This window comes from Ctenopharyngodon idella, chromosome 8 (assembly GCF_019924925.1).
Source record: "Ctenopharyngodon idella isolate HZGC_01 chromosome 8, HZGC01, whole genome shotgun sequence".
NCBI lineage: Eukaryota > Metazoa > Chordata > Actinopteri > Cypriniformes > Xenocyprididae > Ctenopharyngodon > Ctenopharyngodon idella.
Window position 1 is genome coordinate 3,633,139 of NC_067227.1, and position 26,702 is coordinate 3,659,840.

At 37.1% G+C, this 26,702-nt stretch overlaps 2 protein-coding genes across 4 annotated transcripts in view; one reads left to right on the top strand and one right to left on the bottom strand.

Moving 5' to 3' along the window:
• Positions 1-1,534: 1,534 nt before the first annotated feature.
• On the bottom strand, positions 1,535-21,453 carry naa35 (N-alpha-acetyltransferase 35, NatC auxiliary subunit). Its single transcript, XM_051902814.1, has 23 exons — positions 21,326-21,453; positions 20,398-20,526; positions 18,687-18,720; positions 18,488-18,602; positions 17,106-17,180; positions 15,414-15,581; positions 14,405-14,471; positions 13,912-13,955; positions 13,745-13,795; positions 13,505-13,588; positions 13,296-13,410; positions 13,010-13,188; positions 12,867-12,926; positions 9,557-9,663; positions 8,774-8,840; positions 8,594-8,692; positions 8,046-8,224; positions 5,580-5,716; positions 5,414-5,481; positions 3,145-3,285; positions 2,894-3,016; positions 2,469-2,549; positions 1,535-1,785 (listed from the first exon to the last, which is right to left on the bottom strand). Exons 2-23 carry the CDS (start codon positions 20,516-20,518, stop codon positions 1,726-1,728), a joined length of 2,175 nt encoding a protein of 724 aa, XP_051758774.1. The 5' UTR covers positions 20,519-20,526; positions 21,326-21,453; the 3' UTR covers positions 1,535-1,725.
• agtpbp1 (ATP/GTP binding carboxypeptidase 1) overlaps positions 20,999-26,702 on the top strand; it is a 45,236-nt gene continuing 39,532 nt past the window's right edge. Inside the window, exons 1-3 of one of the 3 annotated variants that reach the window (XM_051902813.1) lie at positions 20,999-21,072; positions 22,969-23,035; positions 23,215-23,345. In XM_051902813.1, the coding sequence (XP_051758773.1) occupies positions 23,004-23,035; positions 23,215-23,345 (163 nt within the window). In that variant the 5' untranslated portion in view covers positions 20,999-21,072; positions 22,969-23,003. Of the gene's footprint in view, positions 21,073-21,760; positions 21,988-22,968; positions 23,036-23,214; positions 23,346-26,702 lie in introns of those variants that run through there. The other 2 variants (XM_051902811.1, XM_051902812.1) reach the window with 2 other exon arrangements.

Here is a 26,702-nt window from a genome sequence, read left to right on the forward strand (position 1 = left end):
CAGCACTGACATATTTCAAGTAAACTAAATTGTTTTGCCCATGCTTTGCCCATGGCACTATGGCACTAACTTAATATGATTGAGTTGAGTTGCAGCAGATTTCTAATTCCCAGCATGCTTTGCATCAGACTGTATAAATGTTGAAATTAAGTGTTATTTTGTGTGTTTTTGCATAAGATTAACATAGAGAGACATAAGTTAGTGTTTAATGTTGTGTTATGTTGGGACTGACAGGGTGTTCTGTTAAGTTAGTTTTGTAGGGTTACCATTCTGGTGAAGAGTAGAGCCTGTGGTTAGGTTGAGGATGGGCTGCAAAACTTTTAAGACCACATATACTGTATGTTGTTTGATTACATACGTGCAAGTATATATTGACAGTCTCTTTGATAGTTATAATAGCATGTGTTTTTTGCTAACTAACATTTAACCAAAATCTGAATGTGATGTTTATGTAAATTAACTATATGTACTTGAGTGGGGCGAGGCTGAGAACCGTGGGAGCGAAGGAATGCCAGTGATGTGATTGTTAATGAGAGACACCTGTGCACCACACTGGCCTTGCTCCACCTCCACGGCTCTCGGCCCCGCCCCACTTGTCACAAAAAAATTAAGTTCTACCAACTTAAAAAAATAAGTTAGTTAACTTAAATGTTTTGAGTAATAAGTTTCCTCAAATGTTTTGAGTATTCTGAACTTATTGAGTTTTACAGTACAACTAAGCTTATTCATTAAACCCTGATCTTTTTTTTTTTTTAAACATCACTTCATCTCCTGCTTCCTGCCTCCTCTGTAAACCTGAAGTTTTGGATACCAGACAAAACACAGTTTTGTTAAAGGATTAGTCCACTTTTAAATATACTTTTCCTGATAATTTACTCACCCCCATGTCATCCAAGATGTTCATGTCTTTCTTTCTTCAGTCGAAAAGAAATTAAGGTTTTTGACGAAAACATTCCAGGATTATTCTCCTTATAGTGGACTTCAATGGCCTCCAAACGGGTGAAGGTCAAAATTACAGTTTCAGTGCAGCTTCAAAGGGCTTTAAACGATACGAGACGAGGAATAAGGGTCTTATCTAGCGAAACGATCGGTCATTTGCGAAAAAAATGTAAATGTATATGCTTTATATAAACAAATGTTCACCTTCTAAGTGCTTCCGCCAAAACCGCATTTCTGTATTCTCCAAAAAGTTTACACTGTATGTCCTACGCCTTCCCTATTCTACTTACGGAACGAACGCAGCGCCAGTTACATTTTTTCCGTAAATTGAACAGGGTAGGCGTAGGACATACAGCATAAACTTTTTACTGCTTACAATTTTGGATACCAGACAAAACAAATGTCTTCTGATGGGATCTGGTAAAGAGACTGGATCCAATATTTCTGACGTGGAGATTCAAACATTTTTGTCAGCAGGATATAGACACGATCTAACACTCTGAATACACTTTGTACGCACCTTGTCAAACCTGGACCTGATGAGCGAAGTGAGGGTTAATTCTGAAGACACAAAAAACAAAATATGCCAGAAAGGTTTTCTTTTTTTCCAATTTAATACAATATTAATCAAACAAAAAATAAAATAAAACATGGTTTGCGAACTGTTCAAACTAAACCACTGTGAGTCCATGTGTATAAACTGTACCATTACAGTTATGAATATTCACTTATTCTGTGACTGTGATGACAGTTCATGTAAACGAGTTCCTGGACACATGATTGATCTCATATGATCTTGACTATGGGGAAGTATTTGTGCGCAGAGAAGTCAAATTCAGGAAGGGCCTACAAAAAAGAAGGAAATGCAATGAATTTCACAATATCTTATTTCATTCATATGCAAAATGTTTTTTTGGAAGGAATTCCAAAACTGAACCCAACCAAGAAGAAATCTGCAACATTGAAAAAATTGTAATCCCTTTTTTGGAAAAAGCAAACCATCTACAGTTCTGAAAAAACTTAGACTAATTATTCAGTGCAAAAATGTACTATTGAATTGTAAAATTATAATTGTCCCACTGCTGAAACAATTGTAATAACTGATTCAGCATTGGGACAACAGGGGCTTTCACACTGGAGGAACGTTTTCATGGTTCCTATTAACTAATGGCAGAAGTACCCGCTTTTTAGAACATTCACACTACAGGAACTGGGAATGATTTTAGTTCTAGGAATGCCTTTTGGGAGAAATAATGGCTCTAGGCAGATGAACTTCTGATCATGGTCAAGCAGGAGTTGAAATATTGGATATAATGTTCAAATTAATGTTTAGTGTAACATTTATTCTGTTGCAGACTCTCTCTCAATAGATGTCTCTTTTAAGTGAATTACTGAAAAAAATATATTATTTTTTTACAAACTGAGAGACTTATAAGAGAGAAGTTATAATGTTTTGTCCCTGGTAACAGAGACAGTCCATAAAGCTTAAGTTGTACTGAACCCAAAATCTTCATATAAACATTTTGTACCTTGGTCTCCTTCTTGTGTCCTCCAGCCAGCAATTTCATTACAACAATATTGGGTTTGGCCACTTTAAGGATGCGGTTAACCTACAACAAGAAGCAGCATATCAGTCACTTCTATACAAAATATATAACTAACAATGTAAGCAGCACTATATGACTTCACAATTTGAAGTCATATAGACATAGATAATAATAAGATAAGATTCTTGAGCAGCAAATCAACATATTAGAATGATTTCTGAAGGATCATGTGACACTGAAGACTGGAGTAATGATGCTGAAAATTCAGATTTGCGTCACAGGAAAAAAAACAAAAAAACATTTTATATATTAAAATTGAAAACCAAATACCAATCTCTACAGAGTATATTTCTGTTAATAAGAGTGGTCTGGCTCACAGAGCATTAAAAGGACTGTTTGAAATGTACCTCTGCATCAGGGCTGGTGACGTTTTCAAGTATGAGTTTGGCCTGCTGGAAATGTTTACTGGCTGCCATATAGAGATCCGCTGAGCGAGGAGGAGGATTGTACTTCTTCAAATCTGACATTTCCTATATTTACACACACACACACACACACACACACACACACACACACACACACCCACACACTTTACTTTAATCTTTGCACAGGATACTTGCAGTAAACATCATTTTGAAGTGAATAAAAGCAGTGCTACCTTAAACTGGATGTAGTGTACTGGTGGAGGTGTGACGACACTGTTGAAAGGAGCGAATCGATGCTCATAGCGAACCTGCTCGCTGTCCAGTTCAAACTGAGGTTTGCGCACCTTTCTGTCCATATCCAACGCTATCATGGTCTGCAGAAATAAAGACAGTCAGTACCAGGGTTAAAGGCATGACGCTCTTTTATTTATTTTTTTGGCCGATCTATTTGTTTATTCAAAAATACATTAAAAATGCAATTCACACACATACAATGACTTGAGTCCACCCCTTCTATGAAGAGTATGTTTTTAATTTCGACGTTAAAAGATTAGTTCACTTCTAAATGAAAATTTCCTGATAATTTACTGACCCCCATGTCATCCAAATGTTCATGTCTTTCTTTCTTCAGTTGAAAAGAAATTATGTTTTTTGAGAAAAACATTCCAGGATTTTTCTCCATATAGTGGACTTCACTGGGGTTCAACGGGTTAAAGGTCCAAATGTCAGTTTCAGTGCAGCTTCAAAGAGCTCTTCATGATCCCAGACGAGGAATAAGTCTTATCTAGAAAATGATCGGTCATTTTCTAAAAAAAATAAAAATGTATATACTTTTTAACCACAAATGCTCGTCTTGCACTGCTCTGCAATGCGCCACAGACTACGTTGAAAGGTCATGCATGATGTAGGCGGAAGTACCGCGTTAGGGTGAAAAACTCTATCTAATTTTCTCTCTAACTTCAAAATCGCCCGATATCGTTGTTTTACCTTTTTTTTGTAAAGGGTGTTTGGCTTAATCTTTGCATGTTCGCTTTGTAGACACTGGATCAGTACTTTCACCTACGTCACACATGACCTTTCCAACGTGATTACGTCATGCATGACGGATTGCAGAGCAGTGCAAGACGAGCATTTGTGGTTAAAAAGTATATACATTTTTATTTATTTATTTTTTTTAGAAAATGACCAATCGTTTTGCTAGATAAGACCCTTATTCCTTGTCTGGGATCATGTAGAGCCCTTTGAAGCTGCACTGAAACTGACATTTGGACCTTCAACCCGTTGAACCCCAGCAAAGTCCACTATATGGAGAAAAATCCTGGAATGTTTTCCTCAAAAACCTTAATTTCTTTTCGACTGAAGAAAGAAAGACATAAACATCTTGAATGACATGGGGGTGAGTAAATGATCAGGAAATTTTTATTCAGAAGTGAACTAATCCTTTAAAATTCATTCATGCAAAGTCAAAATTGTGATTTAAATAAACTAAATTAATTTAATGGTAGGGTAGGCAATTTCACAGAGGCTAGCAATAGCAAACTAGCTTTGAAAGCATAAGATCCCACCCTCCCTTCAGAGCGTCTCCAAAGCCACGCCTCCTTCAAAACACTGCAAAGCGTCACGAGAGACAGCATTTAACTTGTGTCTGAAAGTACATTACATTACGCTAATAATGTCAAAACCACATAGAGCTCTGACTTATACCACCTGACTGCTACAGATTAATTTCGCCACTGATAGTGTTGATACACCCGAGTCTGAAGACCTCTTAATTATGATAGTTATGACATGCCATGAACGCAGCATAAGCTCGTAGTATTTTCAGCACTCTCTTTAGTTGATTTCTTTGCTTGATGCAGGCCAATATTTTGATCTTTGGATACCTTTGGATGACCAGGATGAAGGATGTCTTCCGACAAGGTTGTTTAAGAAATGAGAAGCTATTCACTGCATCAGTTAAGGTTAAATCACTTGTTGCCAGCTGAAAATATATTAATCGCTGCAGTAATTATCCAATTGAAGGCTCTTCCCTATTCACTTAGTTAAATCTAAGTGTAGCTGAAGTATAGTTGAATTTGAATTTGTCTCATATTTAATGATGTTTGCATCATTGATCATTATTTTCTAGTGTATTACTGTGAAGTAAATATTTAACATTTTGTTGTTATTTAGGATGTGCACATGTATTCAATGTGTAAGTAAATTTTAGTCAATCAGTCATCTTTTCATCAACGTTTCATGAAAATGGTATAAAAGTTTCTCAGAAACATATGAAACTAACATGAGTACAAAGAGTGCATTTTTAAGTACTTGGTATGTTTAAACTAGATTTTTCCTCCATCATGCACTCTTATTTGTCTCTAACCCACCAATCAAAGCCTGATGATCGTGATTTATTTCCATCTGAATATTCTCTGTCACAAATATGTTACACTACAAAAGTTGCAAATGCAATGTTGACAGCGTTGTGTACTCCAGTGTGTGTGTATCAGGTGACATTACCTTGTACATGCCAGCACACATGTTCTGGTAAGCTTGGCTCATGGTGATCTCTTTACTCAGAGGACGAGCTGAGGAGACAATGGAAACACAATGAGTGAGTCAGACTCAAACATCACAATCCAACATAGCAACTGTAATCGTTAAATAAACGTCGGCCAGGGAGAACCTTTCTTCTTCTTCTTGCTCTTCTTGCTGCTTCGTACTTTCAGCTGCTCCTCCAGGATTCTCTCCTCAGCCATCTGAGAGCTGTCCGCTCGACTCAATGTGGACATGAGCCACGCATACAGGAACTCCGAAAGATACCTGAACATAAATGGAGAGAAAGATGTATCATTACTTTTTAACCTTTATCTGACTCTCAGAATTTAACAGGCTGTTTTGCTACTGTCCCTTAAAAGGGAAATCAATGGGGCAATCAACTGTTTGGTTACCCATATTCTTCAAAGTATCTTCGTTTGTGTTCAACAGAAGAAAGAAATTCATACAGGTTTGGAACAACTTGAAGGTGAGAGTAAATGATGACAGAATTTTCATTTTTGTGTGAACTATCCCTTTAAGACTATATGCAAATGACCTATGTTATGATCGGCTAACTTCTTCACATGTGTAATACTAAATCTAACATTAATGTGCTAGCACTTTGGACTTCATTTAGGGAATCTTTCAGGTAGGCACCAATATTGAAACTGGCTGATACTGATAAACAGATAATTATATTAACATATTTACATATATATATAACATATATTTATAATTTTAACATATTATATTCAAACATATTTTTAGCATATTATGTTATAATTATTAAACTATTATGCTATTTTAAAGGTTCCTAATTTTGTTTCGGAGGTCTCCTACAATAGGTTTAATGCATCCCAGGTCAAAATATAAATTCTCTCATAATACACATTGCAGATGGTCCAGTCGTGTTGTGATTGGTCTACCGCTTACAGAATGTCTTCTTCAGCACTTGATACACAGTGATATGAACAGTAACAATGGCGTCAGTTTTACCGCATCAATTTAGGCTTGAATTCTTATCCTCTGGAAGTACAGGCTAAGTAGATTTGCTTTCACAGCTCAGAAAACAGCATCTTCTCGACATGAAGACAAAATCTTCCAGGCCTCAGCTACAACTACAGTGTTTGAGTGTGGGTCAAAGTAGATGTTGTTCACAGGTAGCCAATTAAGACCATAAACCGGAATTATGCAAATTTGTTACAAACCTACATAGGTCCATGCAGCAAGTAAGGCTGGAATTATAGAAGACTCATTACAGGCAGTTCAGAATTGATTCTTTCTTTTAGGAGATAGATCAAAGTGCACAATAACTCAATTTTTGAAACTTTGCAGACTTATTATATTCACAAACAGCTACAGTTGCAAGAAAAAGTATGTGAACCACTTGCAGAATCTGTGAAAATGTTAATAATTTTAACAAAATAAGGGAGATGATACAAAATGCATGTTTTTTATTTTTTATTTAGTACTGTCCTGAGTAAGATATTTTACATAAAAGATGTTTACATATAATCCACAAGACAAAAAAAAAAATAGCTGAATTTATTAAAATAACCCCATTCATAAGTATGTGAACCATTGATTCTTAATACTGTGTGTGGTTACCTGGATGATCCACGAGTGTTTTTTTGTTTTGCGATGGTTTATGAGTTTATGAGTCCCTTGTTTGTTCTGAGCAGTTAAACTGAGCTCTGTTCTTCAGAAAAATCCTCCAGGTCCTGCAGAGTCTTCAGTTTTCCAGCATTTTTTGCATATTTGAACCCTTTCCAGCAGTGACTGAATGATTTTGAGATCCGTCTTTTCACACTGAGGACAACTGAGGGACTCAAACACAACTAATAAAAAAGGTTCAAACATTCACTGATGCTCCAGAAGGAAACACGACGCATTAATAGATGGGGGGTGAAAACATTTGGAATTTGAAGTTCAAGGTAAATTTTTTAATTTTTTTTTTTTTCTGAAGAACAGAGCTCAGTTTAACTGCTCAGGACAAACAAGGGACTCATGAACAACCATCACAAAACAAAAAAACAGTCGTAGATCATCCAGGTAACCACACACAGTATTAAGAATCAATGGTTCACAAACTTTTGAACTGGGTCATTTTAATAAATTCAGCTATTTTTTTGTCTTATGGATTATATGTAAACATCTTTTATGTAAATTATCTTACTCAGGACAGTACTAAATAAAAAATAACATGCATTTTGTATGATCTCTCTTATTTTGTTAAAATTATTAACATTTTCACAGATTCTGCAAGTGGTTCACATACTTTTTCTTGCAACTGTATATTACACACTAAATGAAAGGTAATATATGCAGGTAATATAGCATAATAGGGGCACTTTTTAATATGCTACTTAATTTTTGGCATAATTGTTCATTGGTCGCTATCTCTTCAAATTAGTCCTAGATGATGATTTAAATGTGAAAATAGGTAGAAATAATTAAACATCAAATATTGGCTGGTGGATATCCGATAACAGTCGATATTGAAAAGGAAAAAAAAAAAACAACAACATGCTAATAACCATTAGTATGTTCTGTTTTGTGCCTGTGCATTCTGATCTGTCTATAGCATTAAAAGCTGTTTGTTTAGCTGTCGTACCAGTAGATGTAATAATACTCATGCATGCTGTAGAGCTCCAGCTCAAAGCCGCTGAGCAGGTACTGGATCATGATGCGCAGGTTGTGATAGAGGATCCAGGTGCCCAGACAGGCTAAATGCTGCCTTTGAGGCTCCAGCTTCATCAGAAGACCGTGAAGAGCAGCGTCCACCTTCTCAGCCTAAAAAACAACAAATACACTCAATGATGCTGTACAACTGACATGATGGCAACCATGAAAATGTTGGTTGATTGAACTTTCAATGGATGGACAAAAATGATTTAAAATACATTCATTTGTGTTTTGAAGATGGGTTTGGAACGACATAGTGAACAACATTTTTGAGTGAACTAAACCTTACATTTACGCATTTAGCCGATGCTTACAAAAGAGGAAGAAAATCAATTAATCAAATTCATCAAACCCTTTAAGTTCTTTGTAATAACAACTTATGAATCGTTAGGAATAAGACCAGAGACACTTTTTAAGAAAGTATTAGGGTCAATTTTTAATTCGTTGATTTGAACCAAACTAAAAACATCTACGCACCTCATCCTGAAGGGTGGCAAACTCCTCCAGTATGTGACCCAGTTTGTCTCGCTGGCGTGCTCTGTTGTGTCCGTGAATCTGGATAAGGCTGCAGAATGGCTGTGACACAAAATAACTTATCTAATCAAAAACACTATTTCACCTGTTACAATAACATGTCAAACAAAATGAATCACAAACCCGTGTGCAGTGTGTGACAAAGGAATCAATGTAATCTTTAGCCTGGTGGTTATTGTTCAAACTGCATCTGTGAAAAAACAAAACAGCGTTAAATCAGTGTGGGAATATAATGTTATCTTAAAAGAGTCATGAAATGAGAATTTAGTAAGATGATAAGGACAGGCAGGGGAAATACTAAAACATAAGACTATCAGAAGACTAAAAATAACATTAGTTAATCTCGGGAGCTGTAATAGGAAAAAAAAGGGTAGGAATTTTTTTCAAAAGAGTTCAACATATAATACTTATTTCATATGCAAAAATGTTACCCAATCATAGCAGTGGACATTTACATTGAATTCTTAAAGGAGACATGCCCCTTTAAAAGAAGTGTTTAAATCAGAGGGCTAAAATCATAGTGGAAAATGAGGTAAAACTTTATTTTACAGTATCCTTCTTGCACGTTACATGTAGTTACTATAGTAATAACTATAAATTATGCATTATTACATGCAACTAATTCTAAACCACATCCAATCCTAACCTTAGTAAGTACATGTAATTAATATACTCAGTACTTAAATGTATACTTAACACTGTGTAACTGAAAATGGTCTTTTATTTCTAAATTATGACAGTTTTTGATGTAAAAATCTTTCTAACATTATAAATGCACCTCAGGAAACATTATAAATTAAAAAAACAAATACAGCAACTTAATGACCCCTTTAATGAGATGTGAAATTTATAAGCAACAAATGAATTAATGCGTAAATAATATAGTGTAAAGATATAATCACTCACTTTGGAGAGAGGACAGGTGGGCTGACAAAATAGCGCAATGCATCTTTAATCATATCCTGCATCAGATGAGTCCCAAACACCTTCTTATTGTCAATCAGAAATGTGGTCTGCATCACACAAACAGACAGACAGACAGAGAGACAGCAGTCAGGTGAGTGTTCAGATTATCTACATGCCAAGACCAACCATCATATCATTCTGTTGCTGTGTGTAACAATTTATCCGAGACCAGTTTATATGTGATATAGTTATGTGCTGAATGTGTTATTCGTTAATAATTAAGCATTTAAAAATACATTTCTTGACCAGAGAAGTTTATTATTTTTTATTTTTAAAGTCATGGCAGCAGCAAGGCTATCTTCATGTTGAGAAAAAAAAAAAAGTGAAGTCATACAATTAAAAAAGGATATAGAAGACATTTAAAGTCACCATGAAATCAAAATGGACAATTCTTGTTTTTCATGGAAGGTAGCAGTGTTTTCTTTTATAAATGATTTTTTCCGTGCACATCATTATATTTTAATAATTCATGTGCCCTCATAATCTTTAATCAAAATGAGGGATGCACCGATACCATTTTTAAGGACCGTGTACGAGTACCGATACTTTTTTTCTAGTACTCGCCGATACCAATACCAATACCAATGCCTATACATTTATTAATTTCTCTCTCTCTCTCTCTCTCTCTCTCTCTCTCTCTTTTTTTGGGTGATATTGCAGTTTTCCAAGCACAACGCAGTGAGACTAATGAATGTAGGACAGCTTCTTTATTATTACTCTAATGAAAAAAGTAATAATTTTCATGTGCTTGTCACAAATTTAAAGAACAAAAATTTCACAGTGTCTAATAACCTTCAAAGGACATAATTACTAATATATATATAATTGTTATATAAACAATTTACAAACAAATTAAAAACAATACAACAAATACTACAGAGATACAAATTAAATAAAATTGTTTTTCAGATACAGTAGGATTATTTACCATGTATACATTTATTTAACATATTTTGTTGTTTTATTAACATTAATGACAAATATAGGCTACGGTCCCTTTAAGACCGAATCCATCCATACCGACACATATCCTGTTTACACCCAAATGTTTACGTCCACTTAAGCCAAAACTGACTGTATTTACGTGATACACTCCACACGATAGACATTTTGACAACTATGTGTGCATTTGACCATTAAGGCGCGAGGAGAACTGATTGCGCGCTGTCTGAGAGAACTGAGATCGTGTGCAAGAAAGAGAGAGAGCGCACGTGAGAGAGAGCGCTTCTCGGTCTGTGTCATTCAGCGCGATTCCGCCTATCCCGCCTTCACTAATCGATAACGAATTGTGATTGAAAGCATGCAGTTCGCAATGTGTGTGTTGTCATCATTAATTTTAAGTATTTCCACACCTCTGAGGCTGACATTATTTCTGCTGCTGCCGCCAGGTGTCTCTGTGCACGGAAAATTCATGTCAGTTACGTCACGTGAGGTAACGGTCTTTGGTATCGGGGGTATTTTTACGAGTACGAGTACAAGTAACGTACATGAGCTTGGTATCGGGCCGATACCGATACTAGTATTGGTATCGGTGCATCCCTAATCAAAATAACTTCCCCTCTTGCAGCTCTTACATCTCTTCTCTTGACATGTTTTCCTGACACGAGGGCAGGACAACCCGGTTCTACACCTTTCAATAAATAACCATGTGTGAATCTTGAATGATCTAAACTGCAACTAGTAAAAACAACTTGATCATATCTAGATTTGAAATTCCTAAAAATGCATGTCGAATCCGCAGTTCGGAGCGCCAAAGTCACGTGATTTCAGCAGTTTGGCGGTTTGACACGCGATCCGAATCATGATTCGACAAGCTGATTCATAACGCTCCGAATCTTCCTGAAGCAGTGTTTTGAAATCGGCCATCACTATATAAGTCGTTATTTTTATTTTTTTTTAGCGCACCAAAATATTCTCGTCGCTTTATAATATTAATATTGAACCACTGTACTCACATGAACTGATTTAAATGTTTTTAGTACCTTTATGGATCTTGAGAGAGGAAATGTCATTGCTCCATATGTAGGCCTCACGGAGCCATTGGATTTCAACAAAAATATCTTAATTTGTGTTCCGAAGATGAACGAAGGTCTTAAGGGTGTAAAACGGCATGAGGGTGAGTAATTAATGACAGAATTTTCATTTTTGGGTGAACTAACCCTTTAATATAACTTATTTCCATGGCATTCATCCCATTCCACCTGCCACTTGTTTATTAATATTTGAGTTTATTACTGGTCTGAGATCAGAGTAAGGTTGTCACGGTACTAATTTCGTTACCAGAGCAAAATCTGTTGAATTAAGTACTTTAAAAAACTGTCCCGTTTTGTCTCATCCGTTGGTTATCACTGTCAATCATCACAGCTTCTGATTCAATTGCGCAATGAAATATGGTTGTATGGTTGTCTATCCAGAAACTTTGCAGTGTGCTTAGCAGCATGAAAAACTAAACTTGTATTCAGATTGTGAATGGGTAATAAACAGAAAACAAGAGAGAATCCTCCCTTTATAATCACTAAGGCTGTCAGTCTGTAAAGCGCAAGCTCACTGAATTCTTCACTCTCGCCAAAACTCCCGTTATAATAAAAAATTAATTGTACAATGAATCTCATTGACATAGAGTTTACACATTGATGGTAATAATGAAATTATTCACAAGCATCAGACTCATGTTCAACAAAACAAAAACTTGTGTTTTCATCAGTTAAGCGGATTTTGACATACTGATCAGCACCTCTGATTGGCCACTGCGTTCATGTGCTCAACAGATAGGATTGTGGTTGGCTACGATGCTCAATGCTTGTAATAACGCGCTGTAAATAGAAACCTTTTATTCAGAAAGCTCTCAAACAAACACAAACAAAAGTTTTTGAAAGGAGCATCTATCAGCAGGTACAGAATATGCCCGGTACTCAGTACTACCGGTACTGCAAAAATTATGGTACTGTCAACTTTTTATTTTTAGTACCGACTGGTACCGATAGTTCTGGTATGTTTGACGACCCAAATCCAGAGGGTGGAATATGACACTCTGAAATATCCATGTTGAGAGCCTCCTTTGCAGCAAAGATATTTATAATTATGGGGTGGTCAGTCTTTACAGATTCAAGTGCTTGAAGGCACGATTTTAAGTTTGTCCATTTTCTATATATTCCAGATCTATGAGTAAAGCACAAGCTTCAGCTGTAAAGAGAACTTTGTCCTCTTGACCAGAGAAGAGATTTATAATGTCAGATGAAGTTGGTCTTACCTGCAGCAGAGATCTAGACAGCACACATGGAGACTGCTCACTGAATTCACAGAAGAAATCCTGAAACCGCAAACACACTCAGCAGGATTATTTCTCTCTAATACTACCAGAGAATGCATGTGTTAATACTGAGAGTTATTTACCAAGATGCTGTGCAGGTTGGTTATGTTGATGACCTCACAGACATTTTTAATGCGCTCAATGAGTTTGCTGAAGTAGTTGACCATCTCTTCTCTCTTAATGATCTTGGCGTAGCGAGGGAAAGTGGGCGGGAGCAAGCGCTGGTTAACCAGAGGCTCGAAACCCATCATGATTGGGTGATCTGGAAAAAGCATGGTGTGTACATTTGTGGAATTACAGGGCTATTGCTCTGACAAATAAAATGAAAAATTAAATAAACATGAACTTTCTTCACATATAGACTGTTACCTCCTTTGGTTGTGTCATTCTGTGACTGTATTCCATACTGTATGGTGGAGTGTATCGCGGGCAGTAAGTCAGCAGCCTGAGTCATCAGCTTCTGTGCTTCGCTGACAGCACTCGTCTTAAATGTCAAATCAACCAATCAAAGATCAGATAATGAACTGATGAATCTTATGGTGAAGCAATATGCTTGAGTAAATTTAATAGTGTCATACCTCTTTTTTAGTGAAGGAGATGAGTGCGCTAAGCAGCAGGCGAGTGAATTTAACACGACTGAACAGAGCCAAGCATTGCTGATGCTGAAGGCAAAAGAGAAAGATGATAATCAAAATCCTCAGAATTTCTGTACAGTGCTATTGTCTGGCTGATAACACACCACAATTTCATCCAAACCATTCACACATCTCTTTATCTGAAGTCTTCTATTCGGGGAAATGATTATATATCAGTCTTACATCCAGCTCCACCTCAGGATCTCGTTGTTCACCCTGTCGACTGCGTGTACTCTGTAAAAAAAAAAAAAAAGAAAGAAAGAAAAAGGAAGAAACACATTTAACAAGGGGGGGATAAAAAGGATAATCAGAGAAGAATCATGAAAAGTCTTGAGATGGAGTCACCATACCTTCACTTTCCTCTGAAGTTCATCCTCAACATCTTTAAGCATTCCTACAGAAATTTTAAATGGCGAAATGAAAATGTAAATATATTGCACCGCTGCATTATTTTAATGATAATTAAGAACATTTACCCTCAAACTCTTTTTACTGTAGTTCATCTAGATGTTTTATGTTTTGTTTGTTGTATACTATCTTTCAAAATTTTGGGTGTTTTTTAAAGTCTCTTTTGCTCACCAAGGCTGCATTTATTTGATCAAAAATACAGTAAAAACAGTAATACTGTGAAATATAATTACAATTTAATATATATACACAACTCTTTTCTATTTTGATATATTTAAAAATGTAATTTATTAAAGCTACATTTCCATTACTCAAGTCTTCAGTGTCACATGAGCCATCAGAAATCATTCGGTTCAATTTAATGCATTCCTGCTCATGGCAATGAAAAATAAATAAAACAAAAAAGTAAATAATAAATTTAAGATTTACACTCACCTGTCACTCTCAGATCTGTTACGTTATTTGCCATTTTAAAGCCATAAGTCATGGCCTGAAAATCTTCCTGTGATTGAAAAAAAGAGAAAAAAAGAGAAAAATTCATATTCACTGAATAAACCAACAGCAAAATTTAACACTGCAGTAAATACATTACACTGAGTACATAAAAATAAATGTTGACTAACGGCCACACAGTAACTAAATATTTCCAATGGTCTTCCAATTGGTCATTGATATATTACATATCGTCAGTAATCATACCAGACATTGTCATAATTTAAAGTGCCCCATTATGCTTTTCATATATTACCTTTCATTTAGTGTGTAATATAGATGTTTGTAAATGTAAAAGATCACAGTGCACAACAAATGGAGTTATTGTCTCCCAAAAGAAAGAACCACCTGAAATGAGTCATCAGTAATTCCAGACTTACTTCCTGAAGACGTGAACATCTACTTTGACCCGCCCTCAAACAGTTATAGCCGAGACCTGTAAGAGTTTGGTTCGTGTTGTTGACATGTCGAGAAGACGCTGTTTTCTGTGCTGCCAAAGCAAATCCTCTTTGATGCACTTCCAAAGGATAAGGACTTGGGCGTGAATTGATACAGTAAAACCGACATCATCATTACTGTTCATATCACTGTGAATCAAACGCTAAGAAGATCTGGAGCTTAAATTCAGTATGGTATTTAGTGATGGCATTTTTTTCCCCCGACACGTGCTGTAAGCGGTAGACCAATTAGACTGGGCCATCTGACCAATCAGAGCAGAGTAGGCTCTCAGAAAGGAGGGGTTTAGAGAGACTGGATCCTTAAACGAACCTGTTTCAGATGCTGTGACAGAAGAGGTGATGCTGCAATGTATATTATGATCTTGGGTGCATGTAAACCTATTGTAGGAGAACTTCAAAGCAAAATGAGGAACCTTTAAAATAGCATAATGTGGGCACTTTAATAAAACAACACTATTGGGACAAGAGTCAAATAGAATGTAAATGTGTCTTGCCTCCTCAAACACAGCGGCTTTGTTGACTTTCTCGCGGGCGATGTCGCAGATCTTGAGGATACCCAGAGCGAAGGCTTTAAGAGCAGGGTCTTGAATAAGATCCGGATTATGAACATATAGACATGTAAACACAGTCTGAGCCAAAGAATGCCCCTCCAGCCATGTGATCTGAGACAGATGAAGACAACAGTGAGCGAATATTCAATACAGCAAATACACTGGTTATTCAACACAGTCAGTAAGCTCAAATGCAGCTTTTTTCTGGTGGAGGGCAGTCAGCAAAACTATGAAGAACACTCAACCAGCCAATGCTTTCTTTAGTATACACTACCATCAAAATGTTTGATGTCTAAGATCATTTTCTATTTAAATATATTAAAATTCATGTATTTATTATATAATTTATTCCTGAATTTTCAGCATCATTACTCCAGTTTTCATTGTCACATGATCCTTCAGAAATCATTCTAATATGCTGATTTGATTTAAAGCTGCAGTCCGTAATTTTCCTCTTTGTCGCCATCTCTGTTTGAAACCTGCAATTGCAGTTGTTTGCGGAATTATCTTTACGGGGGTTGTGCAGCGGCACGGCTCCTCAGCAGCGGATGAATCTAATGCTTGCTGTCAGTCACCGCACCAGTATGGATACTGTACTTCGAAATCACAGATTGTAGTCTTGAAGTATGACCAAAATAAGAATTTTCACCAGAGAATGTCATCTGAACAAGTAAGTAACATGTCTGCCACTTTTGTTCTGATCAACTGAGAAAAAAAAAGCATTACAGTAAATCGCGCTACCAACGGTGATTAAATCTAATGATCGCTTAGCTCATATCACATCAAACAGTGCAAATTATTATTATTGTTATACTTTGTTCTCAAATTGTTAACGTTAACAACATCAGCATTGCATGACTGTATATTTATTGTGTATTAGCGTTATGTAGAGTTCAATTTCTGGACAGTCTAATCTCTAACGTTAATTCGTCATACCATACAATCCGCCATCAAAATGATGAAGAAAAGGCTATAAATGATCCGTCACCTGCAGCATCCTCACATGATATAGCCTACTAGCTTGGACTCGTTAAGACGAACGACTGCATGCTCGAATTTCCCACGCCTGTATTATAAAACATTATTAAAAGCTTACCGTTGTGAATCAGGCTAAGGTAAGGAGATAGTTTTGAACACTGGCTGGTTATGTACTTGCTCAAATTGATTCTGGATCATTTTTAACCAAAAAAAAGTTACAGACTGCAGCTTTAAAGAAACATTTCTTCTTATTATCATCCATGTTAAAAACAGTTGTGCTGCTTAATATTTTTGTGGAACCATGGCCATTTTTTTCGTGATGCTTTGATGAATAGAAAGTTCAAAGGAACAGCATTTATTTGAAATAGAAATATTTTGTAACATTATAAATGTCTTTACTGTCACTTTTGATCAATTTAATGCAACCTTACTGAATAAATGTATTAATTTCTTTCCAAAAAATAAAAATAAAATAATTTAACTACTGTCTTGTTGAATGCTTATTTTTCTCTATTGTATATTATTATTATTATTATCATCATTATAATTACAGACACATTATTATTATGTTTTTTTAAATCAGTTGATTGTTTTACTTTCCAATTGATACACAGCTTCATGAAACGCAATTTCTGTGTTTGGTGACATCATACTGACCAGACAGCAGAAACATGTGTCCATGATCCCGATGAGCTCAGGAATACTCAGATCCTTCACTCGTATGGCCTCATCCTTCAGAAAGAGAGAAAAACAAGAAGGAATAAGAAATAGGGGAAAAAATTACATAGAGAGAGAAAAAGAGAGAGTACACTTTCAGTACAGTGCAGTTAATTATCCACAGATGAGACAAAACATTATGACCTGACTAGTATGCTGTTGGTCCTCCGTGTGCTGCCAAAACAGTGACGACCCACCGAGGCATGGACTCTACAAGAGCCCTGAAGGTGTCCTGTGGTATCTGGCACCAAGACGTTAACAGCAGATCCTTCAGTTCTTGTAGGTTGTGAGGTGGAGCTGTCGTGGATCGAATTTGTTGGTCCAGCACATCCTACAGGCGCTCAATCAGATTGAGATCTGAGAAATTTGGAGGCCAGGGCAACACCTTGAACTCTTCATCATGTTCCTCAAACCATTCCTGAACAATGTGTGCAGTGTGGCAGGGTGTATTATTATGCTGAAAGAGGCCACCTGTCCACCAGGGAACACCACTGTCATGAAGTGGTGTACCTGGTCCGCAACAATGTTTAGGGCATGAATGGCTGGACCCAGGGTTTGCCAGCAGACCATTGCCCAGGTCATCACACTCCCTAAGCCGGCTTGTCATTGTCCCAGAGTGACCCAGGTGCCAACACTTCTCCAGGTAAACAGGTAATCCACGTGATATAAAAGTAAAACGGGACTCATCAGACTAGACAACCTTCTTCCATTATGCTCTGATTGGTCTGCTATGAAGCCCCATATGCAGCAGAGTGTGATGCACTGTGTGTTGTGTCAAATTCCTCTCATAACCATCATTAAAATTTTTTGTGACTTGTGTCACAGTAGACCTTCTGTTGGCTCAGACCAGACCAGATAGTCTTTGTTGCCCTCACGCATCAATGACCCTTGGGCGCCCAACACCCTGTCGCCAGTTTGTGGTTTATCCCTCCTCAGACACACTGCTGGTAAATTCTCACCACTGCAGACCAGGAGCAACACACAGCCTTGCCGTTTCAGAGATACTCTGACCCAGTCGCCTTGCCATAACAATGTGGCTCTTGTCAAATTTGCTCAGATCTTTATTTCTGCCCCTTTCTCCTGCATCCAACATGTCGATTACGAGAACTGATTGTTTGCCTAGCATCTAATCTAGCCTTCTTAGGAGATGATCAACGATAATCGCTTCACCTGTGACTGGTCATAATGTTTTGGCTCATCAGTGTATATATTTATACTTAAACTCACTATATTCAGGTTATTATTACCATTACATCACTTCATGAGATGAAATAAAATATCAGGAGCGAGGATAATGTGAAACAAGCTCTTTCGGGTGCTACCTTAACAGCCTGTTCGAAGTTGAGGATTTTACGGTTGACTTGGTTTCCGATCATCCCAGCATCCATCTTCGGATCCATCATCTCGATGGCTGACATCGCCTCAAACAGACCAAACCTACAGGAACATGAGCATTACGTATACTGAATGAATGCGATGAATGTTGAATTACATGTAAAAAACTTAAATAAATATTCTTACAGTTTGTCATGGAGCAACTCGCCAAGTTTGAGTTCTGCAAAAAGAAACACATTTAATCAGCAAATTCAGTTTTTGTACAGCATTTCACTACAAGATTTATCTACACATGACCCCAATAAAACATGGCTGATGGGACCAGAACTGTCCAAAAATCCCTGTTCGCAATAACACAAATGTATTCAGGTGGCGCAGTGCTGGAGCTGAATCATGATGTGGTCGAGCTCACATGGAAAAGGAAGTTAATTTTAGAACTCTTAGTGACCATAAATGGCAAAACTAACAACATCAGGAAAAGATATTTCTGCAGTCAATGCCTCATTGAGCTTTTAGACAATGTATCCTACACGCAATCAACATTTCACCAAAGCATTTGGGGAAAAAAAATGTTAATGCAAGACGCAATTTACGCCTTATGAATCACAAATCACTGATCAAAAGCATTGGCTGTAATGGGATATAAAGTCTGCATTCTGTTTAGGAATATCACTATAAAAATAACTGCCATTGTAAGGATACATGGACTTTTTTGGCTTGTTTTTAAAAAATCTGGTTTGAATATTAACGTACGTTACATAATGCATGTCTTTCTCAGGGCTTTGTGGAAAATGGCTATTCTGAGAAAAGACCGTCGTGATCATTGCCAGTGACATCGACTGTAGAGTTCAGCCAATAAAAACTCACAGCTATGTCATGCCCATGATTCTCTTATAATAAGCCATTAATATGAAATGCATACACTCTTGGGCAAAAAAAAAAGGCTAAGCACTAAGTTTTTTAACTGATTTAACCACAAATTATTGGTCAGGAAATTAGCCAAATTTAAGCAAATGCATTACTTAAAAAGCCATTGCTGTCTCAGAAAAACATCAAAGATTTTGGCAGTTTTTGGCAGAATATGTGAAGTTGTGTGTGGAGTGATGAATCACAATTAAAAAAAAAGAGTTGCATGGTGAGGCTCCAGTGCGGCGTCTTCGAAAATCTGCTGAGAAATATAGTTATAAATGCATCTCTACCACAGTGAAGCATGAAGGAAGAGTGTTATTGTGTAGAGAGCCTTTTCAGCTGCTGGTATTGGTGAGCTGCTTCACTGCGAAAAGTCATTCAGAATGGTTTGCTTCCCACAATTGAAAAGTTGTTATCTAAAGATGGTAATTTTTAAAGGGGTCATTGATTGATAATGATTTCACTTTTTTAACTTTAGTTAGTGTGTAATGTTGCTGTGTGAGCATAAACAACACCTTCAAAGTTACAACGCACAAAGTTCAATGCAAAGGGAGAGCAGAAATCGCTTTTTAAGGACTACAACGAGCTTCTTCTCGGGTTGGTGACATCACAAACCCCAAAATTTACATAAACCCTGCCCCCGAGAACACGCCACAAAGTGGGTGAGGCCATGTTGGGCTGCTTTAGAGAAGAGGAAGAGTTGTTGTAGTAGAGTGTTGTTGCCATGCCGTCATTTTACACCGGACTGCTTCACAAACGAGGGTCAATTCAACGCTGGATTTGCGCAAGTCTGTGAGTTGGGGAAGGCTATTTCCTGCTAAGTTACTTTATCTTTAGTATTTGTGCAATTCTTGCTAATTTCCTGATCAGTGATTTGTGATTAAAATGGTTAAGACCATTAAAAAGACCACTAAATAATAATTATTTAGCCATTTTTGGCTTGGCCCATTTGTTTTGCCCAGGATTGTACATGGCTATAGACACACACCTTTACAGGCTCCTTTAAATTCTTGGGTGACGTCCACCCAGTTGGCATTGTTTCTCATCTTCTCTGGGATCCCAAGACCCCAACCTCCTTCCTCCTCCTCTACCGATGACTTCATCACCATGGAGACAGCTACGAACACAAAAATATACATGCATTAGATTAGAGCAATCTTTACTAAGAGATGCCAGGAACATCACGTACAAGCACATATTAATATGACAAATTAGGGAATATAAAATAAACAAAGAGATCAGGAAAGACAGAATACTAAATTAATAATACACATGATTAAGTAAACAATTTAACAACATCAAGACAGACTTCAGACTGAGCATGAGGGCCACTTCAACAGTTTGCATGATTAAAATTAAGTTTTTTTTTTTTTTTTTTTAATAACTGGGCTTCAGCACAATAGATGAGTGAGTTACCAACATAGGCACATTTTGGGGCAATATATGTACCACATAATGCTGTCTCAGTAGGCAGTTCACTAGTTTTTAAGTGCAAATCAGGCATGACAGACCATAGGCACAGACATCCAAACAAACTGGGTTGGTTAACTGTACTAATAAGTGCACTTGTAGAGAAGAAGTCTTGCACAATATGACTCATGGTCACTGTACTGCAACCTCCATTTGTTGTTACTGGTTGACGACGAATCATCTTTGAATTCAGGTGAGTGTGCGTTTTAATGGATGTAGTAGGATATTAATTACATGTTTGATTTGGTGAAATGATTAAAATAAAGAAACAGCACTGATGTGTCAAACTGCACATGAACAAATAGCCAATGACATTAGCGAAGAGCGATAATTGCTAAGCTGTCTAACCCCTAACATATATCATTACTGCTAAATATATACTTTACAACATTTTAAGTACATATTCATTAACAAAAAGACCTTCAAAGGGTAAATAAATACAGTACCTTTAGATTGGCAGTCTTTCTGTGCTGTTGCAAATATTCAGCGCTGCCGCAGCGGACGCCAGTGAATGACATCACACTTCGATTCGCATTCTGGGACATGTAGTTCTGAGCTTTGACGCTGTAAAATAAATAAGAAATAAAGATATTTGTTATAACGTGTTATTAAATAAATACATGTATTGAATAAAAATTAAAAGTAACTAATGATAACCAATAAATGATAACCAAATCACAATTGGGAGATTTTCAATAAAATAATTAATCAATATGTTTTTTAAACGTGTATACAATTTCTAGATTTTTATATTATTATTATTTATAATATATTTATTTACCATATATTTTATTTTTTAAATAAATGACAAATGGTTTCAGTTTTTTTTTTACTCACGTCTGTCGACGTTACGTTACGTCACGCTAAAATAAAGCCGAGCTGCTTGAGGACGCTGATCTGTAAGCCATCTGTTCGCCAGACTCAGATGTGACACATGATGTGCAGATCATGGCTTCTGCTCCAGGTCTGTTACTGGACGCGCCCTCACTTCCGAGTGTGTTGGGGGTTAGAGTAAATAATAATAATACCATCAGGGGGCTTGTGTCTGTGCTGCCAAGTGAACGCGCTGTGAGGAGTTCAGATGGCGCAGGTCTCGCATGCTTTAAAGGTTGGTACACGCATGTATTTTTATTTCTCCTTTGGTGTGTTGCTCATACTGTGCCAGTGACAGAGATCAGCTGCACTGTTAGCAGATATGTGCTAACAGCAGAGCTTTCTCTGTAGGACAGGTGGATCTGACATGATCATGAGTGGACTTCACACAGGAGGGGTTTTATCAACTTAATATTTAATAATGACATTGAATTAATTATTCATTAGCTGATCTGAATTTCACTGTAATATATGGCCAACCTCCTCTGATAGCCTAATTTAATTGGAGTGGACTATACTTGCACTATTACTGGCCTTGGCTCAAAACCTAATGTGCTCCCTACATGGATAGCTTTTTTTGGGGGGAGCCTATAATGCCCTAAAATGGCTGTCTAAGTAGAAAACTCAGTAGGTTTTCATGTCCAAAAAAATGCTGTCTGTGTGGGCAGGTAGGCTATGATACACAAAAATATTGTTTATGTTGGCAGCTCTCTAGAGTTTGATGCTTAAAAACTGCCTTTGTGGACAGCAATGCCTAAAAATATGATCTAGGTAGGAAGCTCAGTAGATTTTGATGCCCAAAAATGCTCAGAAATAGGCTTTGAAACCCTAAATGCTGTTTATATTGGATGCTCTCCAGGGTTTGATGCCCAAAAATTAAGTCTTGATAGGCAGCAATGCTATAAATGCCTATAAAGCTCAGTAGATTTTGATGCCCAAAAATGTTGTCTAGTTTGGCAGCTCAGTAGGCTTTGATGCACAAAAATGTTTTCATCTAGCTGTATAGGTAGCTTGCTCGCTAGGTTTTGAGACACAGCCGTTGATCGTTTTTGTTTTCCACCCTTGAATAAGATGCTTATGGTTTAAGACTGTATGAATTAGCCTGTGTTGCTGTATAAGCTCAAACTTATTTTAATGCATTAGTGTGGCTTGATACTGTTTATAAGTTAAATTTGATTTTCTGTATAAATGCATTTCTACATTTTTTCCCTCTCAGCAGTCAGTTTGACGTCTTATTGAATGTGAGAAGAAATGAATAAACCCAAAATGGCAGCAGAAAAAAGGTTAGTCTTTATTTCCAACTCATACACACACACACACACACACATCAGCTAGATTACGCAGCTCGATATGCAATTTACATAGATTTTGACTGCCTGATGCTACCTAAAGGGGTGTGAAACATCTGTACTATGTAGTAAGCTTTGTCAATGTTTACTTTCCCTGTTGTGATGGTTTCCAGTATTCCCAGTGCTTCCCGGGTGCTGATGTTGCTGAGTCAGCTGGAAAGACTGAACGAGGAGCCCAGAGTCTCTGATAAGGATGCCGTCCGACAAATCACAGGCAAAATCCTTCACCTCATCCAGACCCAAGGTGACCTGACACACGTATACACGAAACAAATGCATTCATACAATGAGTGGGATCAGCACCTTCAAACATGCACAATAAACTCCCGGTCTTTTTGTGGAAAATTCAGCAAGTAAAAAAGTGCCCCTATTATGCTTTTTCGCATACCTTTAATATAGCTGTTTGTGAATGTAAAAGGTCTGCAAAGTTTTAAAGTTCAAAGTTCACGACAAATAATGTTATTATCTCCGAAAAGAAAGAATCAATTCTGAACTGTCTGAAATGAGTCGTCAGTAATTCCAGGCTCACTTCCGTAACATATCTATGTAGATTTGTAACAAAATTGAATATTTCAAGTCTATGATCTTCATTGGCTGCCCTCGAACGACATCTACTCAATACTGTAGTTGTTGCTGAGGTCTGGAAGAGTTTGTTTTGTGTTGTGGACATGTTCAGAAGATGCTGTTTCCTGCACTGCAAATCCACTTTGATGCATTTCCAAAGGTTGAGGACTCACACTGGAATTGATACGGTAAAACTGATGCAATTACCATTCGTATCACTGTGTATCAAGCGCTAAGGAAGATCTGGAGCTGTAATCCAAGTATGATAATGAGCGTTTGGTTTCTGACACGCTGTAAGCGATAGACCAATCACAACAGACTGGACCATCTGACCAATCAGAGCAGAGCAGGCTCTCAGAAAGGAGGGGCTTAGAGAGACTGAGTCCTTTATCGAATTGTTTCAGACACTGTGAGAAAAGAGGTGATGCTGCAATACATATTATGAGAAAATTAATTAAAGGGTTAGTTCACCCAAAAATGATATATCTGTCATTAAGTACTTACCATAATGTCGTTCTAAACCCGTAAGACCTTCTTTCGTCTTCAGAACACAATTTAAGATATTTTTGATGAAATCTGAGGGTATCTGATCCACACATAGGCAGCAACGACACTGCACCTTTTGACGTCCAGAAAGGTAGTTGAAAACATGAATAAAATAGTCCACGTGACTACAGTCGTTCAATCTTAATGTTATGAAGCGACAAGAATACTTTTTGTGTGCAAAAACAAAACAAAACAAAAATACCGACTTCATTCAACAATTTGAACCGTTGTCATGCGTAGTGAATTCAATGCAGGCTTCTGTGTTTACATCTGAATGCCGGCTCAGTATTGGCCGAAGCTGAACACGTGAGCAGCACGACGCATGCAAATGATGCTGATGCAGGATCCAGCCAATAATGAGCCGGCATTCGGATGTAGACGCAGAAGCCTGCATTGAATTCACTACATATGACAACGGTTCAAATTGTTGAATAAAGTCGTTATTTTTGTTTTGTTTTTGCGCACAAAATGTATTCTCATCGCTTCATAACATTAATGTTATTGATTAATTTTAACCATGTTTTTAACTACCTTTCTGGATGTCAAAAGGTGCAATGTCGTTGCTGCCTATGTGTGGATCAGATACCCTCGGATTTCATCAAAAATCTTAATTTATGTTCTGAAGATGAATGAAGGTCTTACGGGTGTGGAATGACATGAGGGTGAGTAATTAATGACAGAAATTTCATTTTTGGGTGAACTAACCCTTTAAATTTAAGTGTTTTTTGACCTTGACCAAAACAAAATGCAGAACCTTTAAATATAGCATAATAGGGGCACTCTAATAATCTGTTAGCAAACAGTGATAACTTCCCATGCCTTCAAAAAGCATCCAAAAACTTCTCCCGTCAACTTCTGTGTGGGCTTTAAGTAAATACTAACGTTAACCAAAAGCCAAAAAGCTATTTAGACATTGTTTTAGGCTACTGTTGAATGGAGTTCATATGAACTTTTGGCAGCAACATAGTAATCTATCGCCTTTTAACATGAATGTACTAAAAGTTTTGGCAATAATAGCAAATAACTAGATTTGAATAGATTTTTCAGGGTTGTCTTGAATATCCTGATCTCCTCAAAAGTTGGTAGTAGGAGTGTAATATGAAACACTCAATTTTTACCAACAATTGGATAAGACAAAGTCCTGGTCTTGCGTCATTCAGAAATATGTCACTTATATATATATATGTATGTATGTATATCTCACTTAAAAATGGAGACACACACACACACACACACACACACAATATATACATAAGTATGTATATGTGTGCGTTCCATTTAAGCTTTTAATTGCCTCCATTTTGAAGAGTTTGGAGCATTATGGGAAACAAAGTGTTCATGGTCCATAAAATTAAATTTAAATGTATTAAAATATGTTTGTACAATTGTATTTGTATGTATTTGTGTATGTTGATAACTAGAGCTGTACGCCAGTGAAAGCTGTAGTGAAAACAAACAATTGACTTTCTAAAATCATTTTTGTGCTGCCTTTAAAAGGATTTACTCATCTGCCACAATTATGTAAAGTCTTATTATATTTGGATGCTTTTCTCAGCCAGTATTAAAATACGTGATTATTTCTGATGAATTTGATCAATCATAGGGCATCATGTAAATAATTCAAGTAAAATTCAAATAAAAAAATCATATTACCAAAAACACATCTCAATATCAGGTGGGAACAGCCTGATCTTGCTCAGATGCTGAGGAGATCAGCTGTGAAATGTGACAGCTCTGGGATATCCAGCATTCGTTCGCTCTTCCCCCTGACCCCCGCTGACCGTAACCATACACCGCATATGCGTAATATCTCTACTGTCTGCACAGTGACCCCCACACGATGCCATCAGCAACTGAGAGAAAATATAGAAATGTTCCCACGTCTCTGAATGGTCGCCCCTTGTGCTCTCCCTCCCTCTCTCTCTCTCTCTCTCTCTCTCTCTCTCTCTCTCTCTCTCTCTCTCTCTCTCTCTCTCTCTCTCTCTCTCTCTCTCTCTTTAAGTTCCCCTTTACATTCTTGGCCATATCCTCACATGCTCATGACCGTCATTGATCTGTTGTGGGCTTTGCAGGCGTGTGTGTTTTGACTGACAGTGGGAGGGGTCTGCGTCTATGTGAAATATGATTACACCGGTGTAGAATTTCCCCAGTATCAGTGTTATGGATGAAGCACTGGAGTGTGTTCAGGTTATGAGAAGAGGCATAAGAGTGGGTTGGATACGCGTTAGAAATAAAAATGGAATATAGAAGCCATGCCAGAAGGAAGACAGGCGGGTTGTGTCGGCCCTCGTGCAACCCTGGTAAGATTAGATCTTCTTACAACGTCTAAACTTTCCAAACAATGCTTGAGATATCTGATGATCAGTCAGTGAGTAAGTTTCACACTGAACTAAGTAAAAGTGTAGTAGCCCCTCTGATAAATTAAATTTTCATCTCTTTTATAATTTTAATATATACTATATAGCAAATGTCAAGTGCTTTGAACTATTAT

Bases quoted from the DNA above. Each gene is read 5' to 3' on its own strand.
- naa35 (XM_051902814.1), bottom strand. From the start codon at position 20,518: ATGGTGATGAAGTCATCGGTAGAGGAGGAGGAAGGAGGTTGGGGTCTT. The intron at 18,603-18,686 runs GTAAGAATATTT...ATGTTCCTGTAG, and splicing joins GAGTTGCTCCATGACAAACT to GTTTGGTCTGTTTGAGGCGA. The intron at 13,589-13,744 runs GTAAGACTGATA...TTTTGCCTTCAG, and splicing joins ATCCTGAGGTGGAGCTGGAT to CATCAGCAATGCTTGGCTCT.